The 21395-nt window shown below is 34.3% G+C and overlaps 1 protein-coding gene across 6 annotated transcripts in view; it reads left to right on the top strand.

Annotated features, from left to right (window-relative positions):
- LOC121388706 overlaps positions 1 to 9635 on the top strand; it is a 21316-nt gene extending 11681 nt beyond the window's left edge. The window contains exons 3-5 of one of the 6 annotated variants that reach the window (XR_005960000.1): positions 2100 to 2607; positions 7055 to 7239; positions 7833 to 7968. Coding sequence is in view for 3 of the 6 variants with exons in the window: in XM_041520170.1 (XP_041376104.1) it covers positions 7055 to 7347 (293 nt within the window). In the remaining 3 variants the exon portion in view is untranslated. Of the gene's footprint in view, positions 1 to 2099 lie in introns of all 6 variants that reach the window. The other 5 variants (XR_005959999.1, XR_005959998.1, XM_041520172.1 and 2 more) reach the window with 5 other exon arrangements.
- Positions 9636 to 21395: the final 11760 nt, after the last annotated feature.

Raw genomic sequence — 21395 nt, 5'->3', positions numbered from 1 at the left:
GCTTTCAAACAATGCAGTGTGGAAATGGCAATTTTGTTTAGGAGGGGACATTTGTTTTAACATTTAAATTTCAGTTAAATAAACTGAGACTGCTCTTAATCTTTAAACAAATTTTAATTCATAATTGTGTTAGGAAATAATATTTGATATGAATCTGTATGTAATGGTGTAATTAGATAATTAACATTAAAAGATTACCTGTCATTCATATGCACACTGCTGCATACAAGACACACAATCTACTTAGCTTGTAATGTCCTTATTTGCCAGCTTTATTTTGTAATATTTGAATTTTACGTCCTGCAACTGTGGCAGAATAAAAGGCTCATGTCCTTCAAAAATTAAAGGCCCAAGAAAGATGAAACAACTTTCTAAGCACTCCACTCCGACAGTCTGGGAGGACCTTGTCTGTGGCCATTTAAATGTTGATGTCACTTTACACTCATGAAGGAATTTCATACAAATATGATCACCTTCAAGCACTTTACACTTGCATTGTCAGGGCTTCTAGCTTATGGTAGTCCCACTCCCATGGCTAGTGATATTCAATGTTGGGCTAGTAAATAACTACTATTGCCATGCCCGACGGCTAGTGAATTATTTCTGGTCAAATGTTGCAGTTAAGTCTATTTTGTAAATATGAATATCCTGCCCCCCCATCCCATCTCCCAATGTTAGTGTTTTTGAGCTCTATCTCCCTCTTTAGGTGTTATATCCGATTATTACTATTATTTAGTAAAATTATATTAACTTAAAGTAAAGTAGGGCTAGTGAATTTTTAATTGTGGCTAGTACATTTTTAAAAATCACTGATCCCATGGCTAGTGGATTTTATAAAAATTCTAGAAGCCCTGATTGTGTATTGGTTATTCGTCCAATGTAATAACCCTCGTCATAGTAAACAGTATTCTTAAAAAAAACATCAGATTCTGTAATAATATGAACTGACCTGCATTAAGCAACCACCTGTATTAAACAACCACCTGTGTTAAAAGGCCAAGTTGATACATGTCCTCCTTATGGTGAATGTTTAACACAGTTTGACTGTATTTATACGCATGGCAGAATAAAGAACCAAACTTGATTACTGCACAACTTTCCAAGTGTGACAGAATAATAAACAAAGCTGACATCTCTCAGTCAAACCCACTAATACCTGCAGGTTGTCAAAAAAATTCTCAGACTTCCATACAAGTCACATGTACATAGCAACACCCAGACATGTCAATATCAAATCTGCTCAGCTTTAACATGTTGTAAAATGTCCTTTCCGGAACTTGAACATTGTGACATAAAATTACCACTGCATCAGTGAATTAATAGTTAATTTTAAATGAATTTAAATCATACACATAAACATGTTGAGTTTTTTGGGTGTTTTCTTTAATTATCTCAAAAAAGCATCATATCTCACAACCCTTTTACAAAACATCTATCAAACAAACATCATATATATATGTAACCAAGTGTAGTTTTTGCTATTTAATATATTATTAATTAGATAGTTAGGGCATTAATTGTTTGTAGTTAGTCACTTACCTTATTATAGTTTATATATTAATAGTGAGGGTAATGTTATCGGTTGGTTGGTTTAGATTGGATATTGGGTTGGTATGTTTTCGGTGGCACGTGTAATTAGTGACAGGTGACGGTTGACTGAATACAGTGACGCTTAGGACAGTAGCACTGCATGCTGGGTATTTTGTCCACCTGTTCCCGCCAAATTAACCACACCCGATCTCATTCTTTGTTCTGCTTTGATCTGAACAACATCTTTCAATTTACGACTGCAAAGTCAAAGATTAACTATTATATTTTCACATGAGTTTTAGTGCAAACTAGAACGAGATGTCTGGTAAGTGAATGTTTTATAATAACATATTTTAACTCAATATTTAATACCAGACTGTTATATTTTATTTGATATAAGACAAATGTATGAAATATGTTTTTATATAGACATGTACATGCACAGGTGTTTGTAATGAATGAATGTGTGAATGAATGAAAGAATGAGTGAGTGAATGATTGAACATCTCTATTATTATTATTATATTTATTTAAACACGATTATAAGAAATGTATTATTGTTATTGCAGGTTTTTTTATATGATCATTATTAATAAATGAACCTGTGGAAACAAATCTTGTTATAGTCTTCACTACCCGACGTTACAAATGGAGCCCAACGTTTTGTGATCGAGAAAACCAGACATCAACCAGACCTACAGCCTTAGAGGTGTGATTCAGTCGGCCCACAGCCAAATGTGACGACAGTGGAGAACAACACGGGACATCCGAGCGGACGCGACGGACAAGTTCACCGAGGTACTCTGTGGTGGTGTTTTTCGTGGTGACTATCGGCTAGCTAGCTACATTTTTGTTTTTGTGTGTCTATTGCAAGATTGACATTCGTTGATTCTTTTGGATAACTTTTCAAGACAGTTTCTGAAGTGACAACTGTGTATTGTACTTTTGTTACTGTGTTACTATAGTAACTACTGACTGCACGTGCTGGATATGCGCGGTTGACTTTTTCGTTGGTGTAACGTGTGAGGTGTTTTCAGACCAGCGGCGTGTTACGTGTACACTGTACAAGTTCTAGATGTATGTATGTTTATTTTTATATACCTGATGTTTTTATGACTTTTATTGTCAGTGAATAGTGTTACAATAAGTTGATATTTTTTTATAAATTACGTGTTTTTTTCAATAGGTTATTAAACGTGAATACTCGTACACTGTGAAATTTCCGAGAGTATTTTCGTATTTCCGGAAATACCCGAGTATGTAATCGTAATTTTTCGTTTTTCCGGAAATATATCATAGTTATTAGGTCAAAGATCTGATGTGACAGTTTTTTTGTGTCAGTGTTGACACTATTGATTACAAATAACATAGATCTCAGATTAGTTTATTTAGTGTTAACTTTCTTCACATATCCTTTTCGGACTTATATAATTATAATTTTTTTGACAATATATTTACAGTAATTGTTATTTAATAGTTTTGTAAATGTGATTTGTTTTCTTAAATGATATATGTTAGATTTTTTTTCTCTCTCTCTCTTTAGTAAATAGTCAGCTGTTATTGTAGACTGGTGCAGATTTTGTATTTGTTTTGTTTTTGATCAAACATTTTTGATTTTGTTCAATTATTTTATTTTAAGTTGGGTTTTTTTTTTTACTGTGAATCAAACTTGGAAGTTGTTAGTATTGGTGATTAGTGTATAGGCCTACACATTTAAAATATTTTTTGATTTTTGATTTGGTTTTGTCTGGTTATTTCACTTTGATGGGAAAATGTTTTCGAAAAAGTGAATACTCATTGTATATTTAAAATTTTGTGCACTCGAACAGTATATATTGTTGAAAACAGGTTAAGAATTCTGATTAATAAGCCTACTCATTGAAAATATGTGAAAAAAAATAATATATTTTTTTTACTCTTTCTTTCTCTCTAGTTAGGCTCTATTTTTTCATACACACCCATATTAATCTATGCAGTTAACTGATTAGTTTTTTTAGCACTTGACAAAGACGGATACATATTGGACAGATTCACATACGACAGTTGATTTTCAGGTGTATATTTAAAGTTGATTAGTTTGGGTTCATTGAGAAAGTTTATCGATATTTATTATTAGGTACAGTTAGCTAATAATTAATTAGTATTTTTTTATTAATAAGTATTATTGGGTTAAATTAATTATTATATACCGTAATAGTTGCATGATTATTATAATTTTGTTATTTAGTCTTAATACATAAATTAATTTGGTTTATTTCAGGAATTGCAGATTTCTTTATTTCAATTTACTTAGTATTTGATTATTTAACATTTGTGAATATATATATTATGAAATTGGTATAGAATTGTATTTTGTATCCATTCAAGTAAATATATTGATAATGTAATGAAAGCATTTTGCGAAAAGATGTTTAAATATACATGTTAAAATTGTGTTTAGGAGGGGACATTTTGTTTAACATGCAAAATCTTGTGTATTTACAGAACTACAATTTACACAAACACAATAATTATACAAATTAGTTTTTGTAGGCTATTATGCATGTACTATATAATTAAAGTTTTGTAACCTGCCTGTATATATTTATTTGACCCATGTTTAGGAAGGGACATTTTTTAACGGAAATATTTAGGCTCTATGTTACAATAAATATCTCAAAGTAAATAACAAAGTTATATCGATTTTTGTTCTTGTCACAACTGTAGGTGTCTATTGTGATTATAGTAATACAAAAATAATTGTTGTAAAATGTTATTTGAATTATTTATAGGTCAATGTTCATAACAGGACATCTTCGAATTTTTTTAACGGAAAACAGGGTTAGTTCTTTAAAATACTGTAAATTTATAACACAACATCCAGTTTCGATATTGTTGGTAAAAAAACATGTTTACCAGTAGTCTAGTATTCAAATAAATACAAATAAAAGTATCTATTTCACATTACATTATTATTAAAATAGTGATGGAATAATGCAAAAATGCAAATGAGACTCGTAAATGTGTTATTTTGATATAGAAATATTCACTACTTGATGAAAAATCAAGTTATTGCAATAACATTTGGTTTGTAGGTTGCTATACCATTCCAGTACCAGTAGGCACCATTTAGAAAGTTTGTATCAACCAGAGGGGTTTCGCCTGATGCTGTTGTCTCTGCTTCAAAGCAAGGCATTAGATCTGCCTTTATACCAAGGCACAGTGTACCTCTTAGTGACAGAGATGGTGAACAAGCATGCTTTTCATGAAATGGTTTTATATAAATTTTAACTTTATTCATTATGAAGTTACATGCCAATTTCATCGGTTTCTTTTTGACACAAACAGACTATATACGGTTAGCACATAGTTATCATTCAACAAAGAACAGTGTGACAACTGGAGGGCTGGTTGAATTTGAGAAGGGCCAGTAAGATTTGACTTCAACTGGCCCTGCTGGCGACCATGGTTTTCATGTTAATATTCAACCCTGGAATACATGTTAACTATGAACGTTTGAAGTCTATTTGTTTGTTGTTGTTTTTGTTTTGTTTTGTTTTGTTTTGTTTTGTTTTTCGGGGTGGGTGGTTGGTTTGAGGATACATAAAACATAGAATAGTATATCTTATGATTGTTGTTGTTTTTTATGTTGTTGTGAAGACTAAAGAGGCAAACACAATTATTCGTATATACGTATATACATTTGCGTTCAATATACATACAAATAGCTCTGTCCAAATAAGTAAGTATGAACAAATTATTCTGCGTTTACGTCGTTCTTAAGCGGTACTTTGAATGTGGGTCTGCAGATCAGTTTTGACGAACACGTGACATCATAGTGTTGTATCACAAGAGGTAGTTTTCTCACGTTCTCCGAAAAGAGAAATGAAGATGTAAAAAAAGAAAAAAGTTTTGTTTTATTTAACGACACCACTAAAGCACATTGATTTACTAATCATCGGCTATTGGATGTGAAACATTTGTAATTCTAATGTAAATATAAATAATTATAATAATAATTAAAATACTAGTCCAAATACAAATTACCATAAGCGTACGAGATAGGGAGCGGGGTTGGGGCAGGGGCAACAGCCCCCTCCCTCTAGTGCTGTGGGAAAACCTCAAATTTGGGCAAAATACGCCGACCCGATAACTTCTTACCTTGCATTTCCACCATGCTGCCCTCAAAATTAGTTGTAATCCATGCCAATATACGCGGTAATGATAATACAGGGCGACCAACCTAATGGAAATATTTTTCCGGAATTTTCTAATATTTTTATTTTTATGCGCGTGAACGCCTTTTTCAAAGCAATAATTTAAAGTGCGCGAGAACGTAATTTGCATAAAAGCAATTTGACATATGTTTGCAAAATGACAATACAAATGAGTATATCATTATTTATATGTGAATTGGAACTTCCTCATAAAAAGACACCCCCCACACCTACACAAACACGTTCACACAAAAAACCTACTTTATTAGCAAATATTGTATTACAGTTTAAGACTCCCACCTACAGATTAGCAATAAAATGACAAAGAGACTTGGGACCAATGTTATTTTTATGTAGGTACATTGCCACATATGCACTATTTCATTATTGCATGTAGTGGGGTCGAACTGATTTGAGGCGACCTGGTTCGGGGTCAAAACGTCTGCTACCCACATTAAGACTAGCTGCCGTTTTGCATTACGCTTACATTACTATTACAGTAACACTTTTGGGGAGCTAGTGTACAGAAAACAAATCGCGTTATTATTCAACTTACTTGAATAAAATGATATCGGTAGGTATACTAATGTCATGGATGCGTCATATAATAGATTAGTGGTGGTCAAATATTATTTAGTCAAATGTTGCATGTGAAAGAAGACAATTGTCGGTTTGGGTTGTTGTTGTTGTTTTTATTTTGTTTTGTTTTGTTTGTTTATTTTTTTTTTTTTTTTTTGTACGATCGTAGCGTTCTTCTGTTATATATTCATGCTTTTATCCATGGTGACAAAATTGCATACATCGCCATAGAACCGATGCTTTCCCCATAGGAACATAATTCTATGATATTTAAAATATCTTTAAAATGAATACATAAACTATTCGAGTATAAAAAATAAGAAAGGAAATTTTCGTATATGGCTTCAGTTTAGTCGACATTTTCATTGCTCGGTGGTCGAAAATAGACGCACGCCCGCGGCCTTGGTAATGGCACAAAACTAGACAAAACGGAGTCCAGATTGAAATGAGTGATAAAGATATTTAATTCTAAGAATGTAGAATGTAATAAGAATTAGTTGCTTAAAAAACCCAATTCGAGTGAATTTGAAAAAAATTCCGAATATTTGGCATCAATTCCGGAATTCCGAGTATGTGATGAAAATTCTGGATTTTTCGGAAAATTCAGTAAAGTTGGTCGGCCTGATATGATATGAATAAATGTTGTTATCCAGATTCGGGCATCTTCGTATAATGCGGGCAAAAACCAGCCTGCCCCACTACAAGAATGATAGCCCGTACATCTATTCAAATTACAATTATCTTTACAGTTCGCTGCCCCACAGAGTACGGGTACGTGCTGTTTGGCAACATAAACATGTGCTTTAAGGCGTTCGCCAGTGTCCACACGATGTATAACGCACGTTACAGATGCACACAATTAGGTGACAGATTGATTGTCCTGAACACCGCAGCGAAAACCTCAGCAATCAATAATTACTTCAAGCATCATCAGGTGCAGTTGAAGTTCAAGTTCTTTATTTGCCTTCAGTTTCACAACTCATCAGCTTATTCATTTAATTTTTTTGTAATTTTAAAAGTTTATTTTATTTTATTTGTATAATTATTATTATTAGTTTTAAAACATTGACACGAATAAATGTGGATGCTGCCAGCAGTGTATTCGTTAGTTACTTTGTTTTGTTATACGACACCACTAGATCACATTGATTTATTAATCATCGGCTGTTGGTGCGTGAACCAGTTTGGTAATTTTGTCTCGTAGTTTAAACCACAGTTTACTGTACGTCACTGTCAAAGGCCTTTTGATAATGAAAACAAATATAATATAATCGTGTTCGTTCCTGTAATGTTTTTATAACAAGCGTTTGTAGAGCACAAAATGGCATTTCTTGATTTCCTTGCTGTTTTGCATTCGTGTTATAATATGGTTCACGTTTTTTCGAAATCTAAATTTTTATTCGTTTTCCACTTATCACTGTTGAATTCAAGCTTCATACTTTGGATTTGTGTTTTCTCTGCTAATGAAACGCCTGCAAGATGTTGTGCCCTTTTGTATTTTATTGATTCAACTTTAATATTTAAAAGCTCGAGAAGTGTACATAGTCGGCCTGACGGACCTATCGATGGAGGGCGTGTTTGTTTGGGATGACGGAACCATGGCTACTGGCATCAACTGGGAGCCTGGAGAACCTAACAACAGGAACAATGAAGACTGCGCAGCACTAAAACCGGCAATCAATGCATTCCTTGATGTCAGTTGCTATAAACGACTGTCATATATTTGTGAAAAAGTACTCGGATAATGGACATTGACATTGACAGAGACTTGCACCTAGCGGAATACATTTGTGAAAAAGTACTCTAGTCATGGTCCTTGACATTGACATAGACTTGCGCCTAGGAAATACATTTGTAAAAAAAAAGTACTTTGATGATGGATCTTGACATTTACCTTGACTTGCACCTAGAAAAAACATTTGTGAAAAAGTACTTTGATGATGACTTTGGCATTCACCTTGGAATAGACTTGAACTTTGTTTATGTTGATTTTATCTCGCACCACAATTTCAGAATTTTCATTCAAACATTGCACCATTGTGTTGAGTCGGATTTATACACCTTGTTTTCTGAGATATGCCCGTAAACAAATAAAACAGCTACAACAGATTTAAATTGTATTGTTATAATATATTATCTAAATATTTTAGAAACTATGGTGCCAAAGTAACTCCACCTCTTGTCTAAATGCTATTCGGGAGTTTCTGTGTTCACGAATCATGGTAACGTAACATAGCAAACGTAAATATCAGAAATTAAACGAGCTTCCGTTTCGTATCATGTTTATGTCTCGAGTAAAATAATTTTCAATAATCAAAATTATTTCATGAGGGATGTAAACATAATACGAAATGGTAGCGAGTTTAATATCATATTTATTACCCATAGTCGATCTTAATTTATATCACTCAACTCGTTTCGTTGACGTTCCTGTAAGGTTGTAATGCGCCAATCGATGTTGTCATCGTGTGTCATCGAAGAGATACGTCCCACTTGGCGTTCTAGTACCAATATATTTTTAACCGTATGGATAATAATTAGCATTACATACTATTTTGTAGATTCATACAACTCAAAGTTAAAAATTAAAATTAACCGAAACATATATAAAACATATGCGAGACACACGACCGTTATATTAATTGAATGGGCAGACCCGCGTTCAGCCAGCTGAGGTTTTTCTAACGTTCGCGAACTCTTTGATTGCTTCCCGACGTGGGTAGCAGTATACAGTTAGCTCCTCTGTGTTCTTTAATGTATTGAACAAATCTCCCAGTCCTGTGCCTGTCAAACGCAGAAGAATCTTCGACTTGTGCAGTGACAGTGAATAGTTATCAATTCACATATTGCCGCGCCCTATGTAAGTCAAAGCACTGTTCTGCTGACTTGTTGTTGCTTTTAATAATCGATTCTGGGTTTTAATTATTTACTTAAATATTTTATTGTTATGAATAATAGCCAATTACAAACTATAAATGGATGAATTTGTTATTTATATATATATATTAATTCGTAGAGTTATTGGAGAACTATATCGTAGCGAAATCTACTTATGAGAGTAGCGAGACGCCCAATCATCTGATCGAACGTCTTTCGTTGAAGCGTATTAATCTGCGATTAACGCTGCATTGAATATGTTGTTTGGTAAATATCAACTTAAAAACTATTTTAAGAGAGTTATAGGATAACAGAATTCGCTACTCGTGTTTTTTAATATGTAAAATATCAACCTCGTCTAGTTAATCGGTATTTGTCGAGGATCTGCCGAGACGAATACTGATTAACTAACACTCGGCTGATATTTTCCATATTAAAAACACACTTGTGCCGAATCCCTCCCCCCCCCCCCCCCTCTCTCTCTCTCTCTCTCTCTCTCTCTCTCTCTCTCTCTCTCTCTCTCTCTCTCTCTCTCTCTCTCTATATATATATATATATATATATATATATATATGCGTGTGCGTGTAATACACACAAACACAGAGAGAGAGAGAGAGAGAGAGAGAGAGAGAGAGAGAGAGAGAGAGAGAGAGAGAGAGAGAGAGAGAGAGAGAGAGAGAGGAGGTGGGGGGGGGGGGGTAATAAACGAAATACCAGGTATAAACAAATTTATTTACCGAGTACATACATTTGATAATAACTGGTACCGAGTTTGTTCTATTTATTACCCCAGCTATTTTTTTTCTCTAACAACCTTTTTATTTCGATACACATGCACGTACATCAATAGAAACAATGTACAAACCACTTGACACACTGGTTTGCTATTTAATCACGTTCACAGATAATTTTCAGAAATAAAATATTTAATGAATTGCATTAAAATGGCATTTTGTTATAAATTTAACAATGAAAACAGACTCGTGAATGCAAGCTTGTTAAACTATATGACGTTAATTTGTGTGTTTGCATGTATATAACAAAATTATTTCTTATATACTAAAAGGCAAAAGTTATTGTGCCACAAAAAACCCAAATATAATTGATGATAAGTTTTTACTGCCGTGTATGAAACGTTATAACATGGAAAGAGACATATCCGAAGGTATTATATGGAAACGAGCAATAGTCCATGAAAAGGGAGCACCTGCCATATGCAAATGAGCCACATTACTACAGGGGGTCTAGGGCGAAGTTCACACAGTCAGTAGCGAGTGTGTCCACCTTGAGCACTGATACAGACCTGGCACCGTCGTCTCATTGAGACCACTAAACGCTGGAGAAGTTCTTAGGAATGCCATTTCAGATCTGAGGAAGGATCAGCCGGAGTTCTTGCAGTGTTGTTGGAGGATCTGGAAGACATTGCAAGCGTCGCTCCATTTCATCCCAGACATGTTCGATTGGTGACAAATCCGGGGACCTGGCAGGCCAGGGTAGCACATTAAGATTTTTCTGATTCAGGTACTACTGCACAACTCTAGCAATGTGTGGTCTGGCGTTATCGTGTTGTAATGTTATCCCGGGGCCATTCTGTTGCATAAACGGTAACACAGTTGTTTGCAAAATGTCATCTCGATACCTCACAGCATTCAAATTGCCTTCAATCACAAACATCTGGGTCCGGCCTGTGGCTGTAATTCCACCCCATATCATAACGCCACCACCTCCAAAACGATCCCCTTCAAGAACACATGGCGTGACGTAACGTTCACCTTGACGTCTGTACACACGTGTCCTGCCGTCAGATCTGTGGAGAAGGAAACGGGATCCATCAGTGAAGAAGACACGTCCACAGTCACGTGCTGTCCTTCGCAGGTGTTGTCTGCACCATTGGAGACGTCGATATCGATGTTCTGGCGTCAGGATTGGCTGGGCGTCTTGCACGGATGCCGTAGATGCGAAGACGTCGTCGGACTGTCCTCACTGATATACCTCTGTTGCCAGGGATGGTACGGGCTGTGAGGGTTGCTGGCTGGAACCTGTTTTGCAGATGCGTGGTTCGAATCCATGTGTCTTGGCGAGGGGTTGTCACGGGTGGTCGGCCACTACGGGAACGGTCCCTGACAGTGGCGTAGAGTGGGCGGGGCCACCGGGGCGGTTGCAAAATTCTGGACTGGTGGAAGGGACTCGGGGGAGTGCTAACGGCCCACTGGTTAGGGGGCGCAATACGCGCCTTGCCCTGGGCGCTGGCAACCCACGCTACGCCACTGCTCCCTGACCTGGTTGTTTTGTTGATATCGTTGCCATAAGTGCCATATGGTGTTTATGTGGACGTTGAATTGACGTGCGACGCCACGCTGCGAGGTCACAGATTCAGGCCATAGGCGTCGAAAACGGGGGTGGGGGCGCCACTGGGAGGCACAATATGCTTTATAATATTCCATTTTCAATGTTTAATCAAGTATCAACATATTTATTGTTAAGGGTACACTTTTTTTTTTTTTTTTTTGTTTTTTGAATTATCAAGAATTATATGGGCAATTCCACGACGAATCGGACAAAGACTTAAACTTTAAATATCAATTATTTTAATGAATGAATGTGTTTTGTAATCAACAATATGCTGAAGTTCTTGGATAAAAAGAGATTGAGGTTGTTGCCAAAAAGATATCACGTGCTTAATAGGCACCTATTATTTTAACAAATAAATACAATAAGAGCAGATTTTTAAGGCCATAATACATAAATTATGCTTAAATACACGACACTTGATATTTTCCTACACTAATACATACTACAGGTGGTGAAACCACAAATTTGTCACAATAGTGACATGAAACATGACATGGATACATAAAAAATTGTAACGCGAGTAACCGAAAAATATATAACGCAAGTTACCAACAATTTATTTTAATAGGTTACCAGTGTGTGAATAATTATGCCAACATACTTCTCACTAATACAAGTTAGTTTTTGCTGCCACTTACTGGCTAATAAACCTACATATATATGTACAATTCCAGGGTTACTCGCGTTACATTTTTACCATACTTTTTACCATACTTTTTACCATTAATTCTTTTGATTTGCTCAGGATTAATAATTATCTGTTCAACACTTATTTTTTTTCTTACATTTTATTAGTTAAATAATCAATGTATATTAGAAAAAAGGAAATATTATGATTAGTTTTCATACTGTGAATGTGTAAACATCGGTTACTCGCGTTACAAAAAAAAACAGACATGACAAAAAAATGAACACACTTAAAATCCAGTCTTCTCATACTGTAACAGTTATGATAAAAGTGGATATATTGGTGTATAGCTATAGTTTAGGTATCTTTATATGATAAGAGTTTTGAAATTGTACAATTAATACATTTTTGGTTGTCAAAATAGTCGGTTTCTCGCGTTACAGTTTTCCCGCTATTTGGTAATGGCTAAAAAACACCAAATCAAACATTTTAAAGTAAAATAACAGTTTTTAAATGTCAAACTTTTATTGAAAGAAACACCAGAAAGCCACACAAATCAACCGGGTAAATATTAACAACAGATTAAACTTACAACAAGTTAAACAATGAATAAATGAACCATTTCGGAAATTAACGTCAATTTTTTGAAAATTGAAATTTGAATTAAAACAAAACTCTAAAAAGAAGTAGAACATTTGAAAGTGCATGACTGTTGGCAATATCATTCCACTCTGTACTGTCCTTTGAAAGAGTGAATGACACTGATTTAGAATTGGTTGTTTTCATTTGGTGCACACGTCGAATCCCAAGGACTGTAGTAACACTTTTGAATGAATATGCCATTCACCCTTTGGAAGGACAGCACAGAGTGGAACAGTCCCAATGCAGTACCAAATTTGCAAGATTCTGAAATCATGGATGAGAACTGGTATGTTGTTGAATACAACAGAACATTGTTCCCAGGAGAAGTGATTGACATTGGCTTGCAGGAACCAGCAGGATGTTATTGGAAATGGCCAAACAAGAAAGACAGTATTTACTACATGAGGAATAAAATGATTAAGGCTCTAGACAAACCTGATATTGCCAACAGTCGTGGTCATTTCAAACTTTCTACTTCTTTTTGTTTTAATTCAAATTTCAATTGTCTAAAAATTGAAGTTAATTCCCCGAAAATTGTTAATTTATTCTTTGTTAAAAATTAACTTGTTGTAAGTTTAATTTGTTGGTAATATTTACCCAGTTGATTTGTGTGGCTTTCCGATGTTTCTTTCAATAAACGTTTGACATTTAAAAACTGTTATTTTTCTTTAAAATCTTTTTTTTAGCGATTACCAAATAGCGAACAAATTGTAACGCGAGCAGCCGACTATTTTGATAACCAAAAATGTATTAATTGTACAATTTCAAAACTCTTATCATATAAAGATTCCTAAACACCATAGTTATACACCAATATATCCACTTTTATCATAACTGTTACAGTATGAGGAGACTTTGGATTTTAAGTGTTCATTTTTTGTCATGTCCTTTTTTTTGTAACGCGAGTAACCGATGTTTACACATTCACAGTATGAAAACTAATCATCATATTTTTTTATTTTTTTTTATAATATACATTGATTATTGAACTAATAAAATGTAATAAACAAAATAACTTTTGAATGTATAATTATTAATCCTGAGCAAATCAAAAGAATTTGTATGGTAAAAATGTAACGCGAGTAACCGTGGAATTTCCCATATCATAATTTCAAAATAAATCATTCACCTGCTTTCGTGTATATAAACGCGAAGTAGGTCAGCCTTATTGATATTAAGAATGTTAAAACCAGTCTAAAAAACCGTTCCCGCATTTAAAAAATTATAGTAATTCTTTTTCCTTAATTGACAGTCATTCCAGTTCACAACTGTCACATTGTTACCCCCCCCAAAAAAAAAAAAAAAAAAAAAAAAAAAAAAAAAATAAAAAAAAAAAAAAATAATAATAACAAATTATAAAAAAAGAATAAAAGCGAAATACGATCCACGTGTGTGCACAATCTATCCGAGAGAAAAAAATCCATGTAGGCATCTTAGCCATGCATGATAATGAACATGTATGCATCTGCAGTACTGTGCCATTCAAGAAAACGATTCCGAAACTGATCACGAGATGGTTCATGTGTAATCTTTCATTTAAATAGTAATATGTTTTAACAAGACAAAACAAAAAAGTACTAAAATAATCCTGGGACAATAGTATAGCGTTTATGGGCTACAAAGTGAGATCATAGGCGGTTTATAAATAGCACGGTCACCGATCCACATCTACTGCGCCGAATCACCGGACATGCAAATCGTTTTGGATACAAGGGGGTGTCTACATTCATGGACAATTTTTAAATGTTTATTTACTACAGACATAAAACAATTTGTAGTGTATTTCATATTATGCGCTGCTTCATTGGTGAGAGACACATTTTATTAAGTATTTCACAGTGTTCACATAGGAAATGGTTTTTGAATGCTGAGGTGCGCCGATACACCGGACAGCACTGTATAGATAGCACATGATTTAAAACTTTTTTTAAAAATCATTAAATTATTGATGAAAACTCTTTAATGAACCTTTCTTGATCACAAAATATCAATTACATTTAAAATATATTGTGAACTGTGACCGCAGTAAGTCATAACGTACACCCACCCTGACCGATCAAAAAATTGTAAATTTCAAAAATCAGTATTTTAAAATAATATTTTGGTTCCAACACACTTAACCTTTAATTAATATTTTAAAATAGTGTTTCGTTTCTCATTTTAACACAGTCTTGTCTAATGTCCATTTTTGATCACAAAATTTGATTTAAGTTTCGAAAATGTTGTCAAATATTACAGAAGTAGTCCAGAAAGTAAAATAAAGTTTTACAAAAAAATTTGTGGGTTTTAAGTATATTTTCTTGTTTTAGTCAATCATGTCATTTTGCTATGTTTTATTGAAAATAAATGTAATAAAAATTAGTTCTTTCAATGTCACCAAATTGTGGGTCTAGCTTATGTTTTTTAAACGCCAGTCTTTGATGGGTCGTATTATAGTATGGCGTTGTCCATCCGTCCGTCTGTCTATTAACGTTTCTTGTCCTGGGCATATCTTCCTTACCAATTCATATAGGATCGTCAAAACTTGCATGCATGTACAACTTGGGATGTCGGTGTGTCGCATATCAAAACTAGGTCACTGTGACCTATTTTGCACGGTCTGCTGCACATTACATTGAATCCTTGTCAGGGGCATATCTTCTTTACCAATTCATATAGGAACATCACACCTTGCTTGCATGTACAACTTGGGGTGTCACTGTGACCTACTTTTCATGGTCTACAGCACATTACATTAAACCCTTGTCTGGGGCATATTTTAAATGTTTCATTGTATTCTGTCAACTTCATTGCTAATGCTAATGAAATTGCAATTTGTCCAGAATGTTTTACTCACTTATCTAGTCTATTCAATATAACTACTCTTACAGTATGGAATTCAGCACCAAAAATCCATATCCTAATTTCATGGCGGTTTTGTTTTGGATATCATTACATACATAAACTGTCTGCCAATATCATGTCCAAAACAAACCGTTAATCCATCCCATTGCACATATTTCACAGATGTATGATTGAATCATACATGTAAACACATTCATTAATATGTATGGTTTTGTAACAAACTCCTGACGTGCATATCATGTACCTCGCCGGTACTCTTGGTTTTTGTATAAGTGTACATATGTTACATGAAGATATATGTTGCCTTCATCAACCGGTTGTGTAACTTGTTTTATGAAATCAATCACAATATAGGACGACAAATCAATATAATGTACAATATTCTTCTCAACTTTTCAGATAACCAATGATTAAGATTTTACGAATTAATGTGGTGCCTTGTTTACCCTTAACATTTCCAAATAGGGCAGTTTAAAATACATTTTATCTTAAGGGTTGGTCTAAATATTTTAGTTTTACAGTTTTAAAAATGCTAGTTCATAGGAACATTGTTACACCACATTGATGCAGCTATTTTCCAGCTGGGTGATGTCTGCTATGGGCAATTGTTGGTAAGGTAGAACTATTCTAGTTTGTATAGCCTTGACATGAGGCGAATCCAGGAATTTTAAAAGGGGGTCAGTTACTTTGAAAAGTTGGGTGATAAAACTAAAAGGGTGCAATTAATATTTTAAACATTTTGCCTGCAGGGTGGTCTACACTCTGGGGCACCCCTGACACCTACGCTTGAACTTATACAAATACTTTATGAAAAACAAAATGTTTTGAAAAAGTACTTAGTTTGTAATAGTTATGTTAGCATTTAGCCCCTCCCACCATCTATATGTGCCATTCCCAATTAAAGTTGATATGGTTAGTTATCTTCACCCCGTTCAAACAAATTGTTAGTTCTTTACTGAGCAGACATTATCATTTAGCCCCATTCCACTACCAATACGACCCCACCCCCGTAAAACTAGGTTTGATAAGATTTGACATAATATACATTTTCTTTTACCATAATATTTATTGCAGGCACACGTTTAGTTCAAATGAACAAGAGGAAGCGATAGGTGGGTCTTTGAAAGAGACTTCTAGTATACATCCAGAGGCAGATGATGATGTTGGCGATGGTTCCTCATTGATCTGTAATACTGACTGCTGTTCTTCTGACGCACCATATCAACCGACCGATCAAACGATTCTCGATCAAACGCGACAGAAATTTGGCAAACGTGAAAGGAGTTTCCCCACCTCCCCGCCCCTGTCTCGTACGCTTATGAGAACATGATAACTTTGCAAATTAGATATAAATTAATCGAAAGAAAGAAATGTTTTATTTAACGACGCATTCAACACATTTTAATTACAGTTATATGGAGTCAGACATATGGTTAAGGACCACACATATATTGAGAGAGGAAACCCGCTGTCGCCACTTCATGGGCTACTCTTTCTAATTAGCAGCAAGAGATCTTTTATATGCACCATCCCACAGACAGGATAGCACATACCACGGCCTTTGATATACCAGTCGTGTATGTCACGGCACTACGGTTATTGTCATTTAAGCAAACGTACTACGATGTTTCAAATTTAATATAAGAGCAAACTTTCTAGAGTATGCTTCTTTAATTAATGCAGTGAAATGTTTCATAGGGATATATGGAAAACATAACGATTGAATAAACGAGTCATTTACAAACGAAAAAACCCAGCTAAAAAAACTTCCTAAAAACAAAACGGGATGTAGAAAAACATATAACTGTTTATGTTACACAACAGTCATTCCAAAGTCTCAATTAAAATATAAAAATAAAGGTTTTTGTTATTCACCAGCAGAATGGAATATATTTTACAATATACCTTTTAAATGCGTTAGAGATACAACTTTACGTTGTTTTCAATATAAAATTATACACAGATTTCTCGCTACTAACACTTTTCTACATTAATTCAAATAAACGTACTTTTTGCAATCGTATGCCAGAGACAATTGAACATTTATTTTATGTTAAGATAATTTGGAAAAATATTACAAACTGGATATGCATAATTATAGATAAACATATTGCCATTTTGGGTCTGCTTAAGAAAACAAATACATGTGCAATCAATTGGTTAATTATTAACATACATATTATATTTATACCATGAAAATACAAAAACAAAAATTAAACTTCTCTGCCTTAAAAATTATAATTAAAGAAAAGTTGGAAACTGAAAAATGTATCTTATTTAAGAATGGTAATTATGAAGATTTTAAGAAACAATGGGAGCAGTGTTATAATTTATTTCAAATATAAACATAATAAAAGCTTATTAAATTTATCAAAGATTGAGATAAATACCTTCTTCGCACTTCTACACTTTCTACCTTTTCATAACATTTGTTTTATCAATGCTAATCCAGTACCTAACATCTTTTCCTTTTTCTTGCCCTTTTGGCCCCAGATAATAATGATTAAAAAAAATCAACAACAAAAAACAAAACAAACAAAACATCAACAACAATATACATAAGGTGTGTTCATTATATCTGTTCGTGTGTATATATTTTGCTATTTATATGTATGTACATGTATATAAAAATATGTCTACCATATGTAATATAAAACATATTGTGAGACCGTGAGCTCAGGGCACCCCAACCCTAACACTGCCATTCTATATTCTGGGGACAATAAAATATTTTACAAATACACCAACTCAGACACCAATATACAACAGCTAGTTCATGGACCCTTTTTCATCAGGGATCCATGCAGTGGCACAAAACGATTGGAATGCTCACAACAATTATGTGAATCCTCCGTTCCGTCTTCTTTCTCAAGTACTGAACACAATCATGTCTCAGAAAGCTACATCAACAGTAATTGCCCCATGGTGGCCAGGTCAGACATGAATTCAAAAACTTCGCAAGGTGTGTTATCTTCCTCCAGTTCGACTACCGCGAAACAGTTTATGGCCCCTGCGTGTGCTGTAACCTCACCGTGGTGCAGGGGTGTAACATTCTCTTTGAGAATGGCCAATACAGCACAAATTGAAGTTTAGAGTAAAATTCGGTGTCCGTAAAATTCTATGATATTTGTATTTGTATTTTTGCACAGTTCTTTACACTGTTTTTGTTTAAACCTTGAATTTTTATATTGATGTTGATCATCACTTTATTTCTTTGCATTACCATGGTTTGACACCCAATAGCCGATGTATTTTTCGTGCTGGGGTGTCGTTAAACATTCATTCATTCATTCAGTTTATGGCGCACTCCAGTAGCTAAAGCCAAAGTTGGACAATTTATGTTTGGAGAATTTGTGGAGAAATCGGTTGACTGATCAACAGTGGTCTAACTACATTCGATTTATACAACCGTCTAAGTGCTCGTTTTAGATTGTGTTGTGATGCACAGCAGATTTCGATCGAGTTAGTTTCATTAAGTCATTTAGCAGAGTTTTTCTGTAAGGTAGCAGATGTTTCAAATAGACCAGTTTCTATACTTCGGAACATGTCTGCTAAAATTTCATGTTTATATGCAGGTTTAGAACTACAAACTCCAATGAATCATGCATCAATGAATAAAATGGAATTTTAAAGATTTTTCAGTTGTCTCTAGGCATTCAGTATGACTAATGAAAGCTGCCAGCCTGCTATATATCAGACCTTTATAACCTTAACATTTAATTCGAAAATGTTAGATTTCTATCTGCATTATTTGCTCTTCAAACAGGATAAAAATGATATCGGCAATTTTCGAGCTAAATTTTACACCTACTATGGTTTACAATATGACAATTTCTTTAAAAAGAAAACCCAACTTGGAATACAGAGCCAATTATTCAGATTTATTCATGTAAATGACTGAGGAATATTTGGTGTCAAATTTCAAGTGAATATGAAATCTAAGAACGTGGGATATTTGTTGATTTGAAATGGATTGACCTTATAGGTCAAATGTGTTGGGTTTTTTATGTTTTTTGTTTTTTGTTGGGGGTTGTTTTGGTAAATAATTTTGGTTTGGACGTAAGAAGAAAAATAATAGTAGTTTGGATATGACCAATTTTTTTTTTTAAATACAATTTTTATGTGGAATTTAGAAAACAATCTCTTCAGAGATATATAACTTGAAGTAATTGTAATAGTATTTTTAAAAAGGCGTTCCTTATGGAACGGAGTATAAATGGTTACGATGTCTGCAGTTTACGGGATTAATCAAATAAACGTTATTAACGAAATCAAAAAGCGTGATTTTAAAAATCCTTTGAGAGCAGCAGAAAACACGCCAAAATAGCGCTAAAGAGGAGTCAATATTCCAAACATTTCTAGGGGAGGACCCTCATACCCCCCCCCCCCCCCCCCCCCCCCCCCCCCCCCCCCCCCCCGTCGCCTCGCCGGGCTACGTCCTCCTCAGTAGTTCTGTCTGATACAAAGTCGATCTCCAACTTGACATGTTGGTTACGGGCCAGCGACTAGGCATATTAAGACAGGTGCTGCATGTGTTGGCTGTGATTCGAGATGATACAATTTTAAGAAGGAATGTGTTTCCTTTTTCTTAAATATGTCCATTATTAAAGGAACTGATTATGGTTCTGTATTTATTGTTACTAAGGTTATAACAAGCAATATCAATTTTTAAATTTAAATTGACAGGAAAACGCTCTTTAGGCTCGCAGAGATTTCAAAAATTCCGTGGCAACATGTCTGGACCCCCATTCAAAGTTTCATATCCAAAAGGCCCCATCAAATACACAGTCGAACCCACCTCCCCACTCGAAATTCTGGCTACGGGCTTGAATATCCTGTTTTATAAGTTGTGTTAATCTTAAAATGATGATGCGGTTGTGTTAAACCAGCTATTGAATTAAAGTTGACATTCCTGAGTTTTAGGCGATTATTAAGACGATGTCAATTAACAAAGACTTTTTACTCTCTGTAATCACACGTTAAAGGGACATTCCTGAGTTTGCTTCATTGTAAGATGTTTCCTACTAATAAACTATTTCTACGATTAAACTTACATATTAAATATATTTTCTTGATTAGAATATCAGTGTCTGTATATTCAATGTGTTTCTGGTCGTCTTAATATTTGTAAGAAACCCAAACTGGATTTTGTCTTCAAATAATTTCGTATGTACGAAAAAACCCATATTTTAGGAAATAAAATAAAATTTAACCTAGTACAAATATTAGAATGATCAGAAACACGTTTAATATGCAGCCACTAATATTTTATGCAAACAATATGTAATTACAATCGTTAAAAAGTCAGCAAACTCGGGAATGTCCTTTAGATATGTTTTCTAAATAAAAGATTAGTAACTATATATTAAACGTGTTTCTGATCATCCTAACGGTTGTACTATGTCAAACTTAATTTTATTCCCTAACATATATGTTTTCGTACGTACAAAATTATTGGGATACCAAATCCGGTTTGGGCTACTTACAAATATTATATGACGACCAGAAACACATCGAATGTACAGACACTGATATTCTAAACACGAAAATATATTTAATATGTAAGTGTAGAAATATTGTATTAGTCGAAAACATCTTACAATGCAGCAAACTTTAAACGTTCGATTTACGAACGTAGCTCCCCTTCGTTCAGTTATATGTAAACGTGTGTAGTGTCATCTAAAATCGATTCAGTGGACGTGACTAAAGACAGTGTATAGCACAGAGAATCATACATAAGTAAATAT

The sequence above is a fragment of the Gigantopelta aegis genome, chromosome 14, assembly GCF_016097555.1.
Source record: "Gigantopelta aegis isolate Gae_Host chromosome 14, Gae_host_genome, whole genome shotgun sequence".
In the NCBI taxonomy this organism is placed as follows: domain Eukaryota; kingdom Metazoa; phylum Mollusca; class Gastropoda; order Neomphalida; family Peltospiridae; genus Gigantopelta; species Gigantopelta aegis.
Note: the sequence above shows the minus strand (reverse complement) of the source record. Positions and strands in the feature narration are given on the sequence as shown.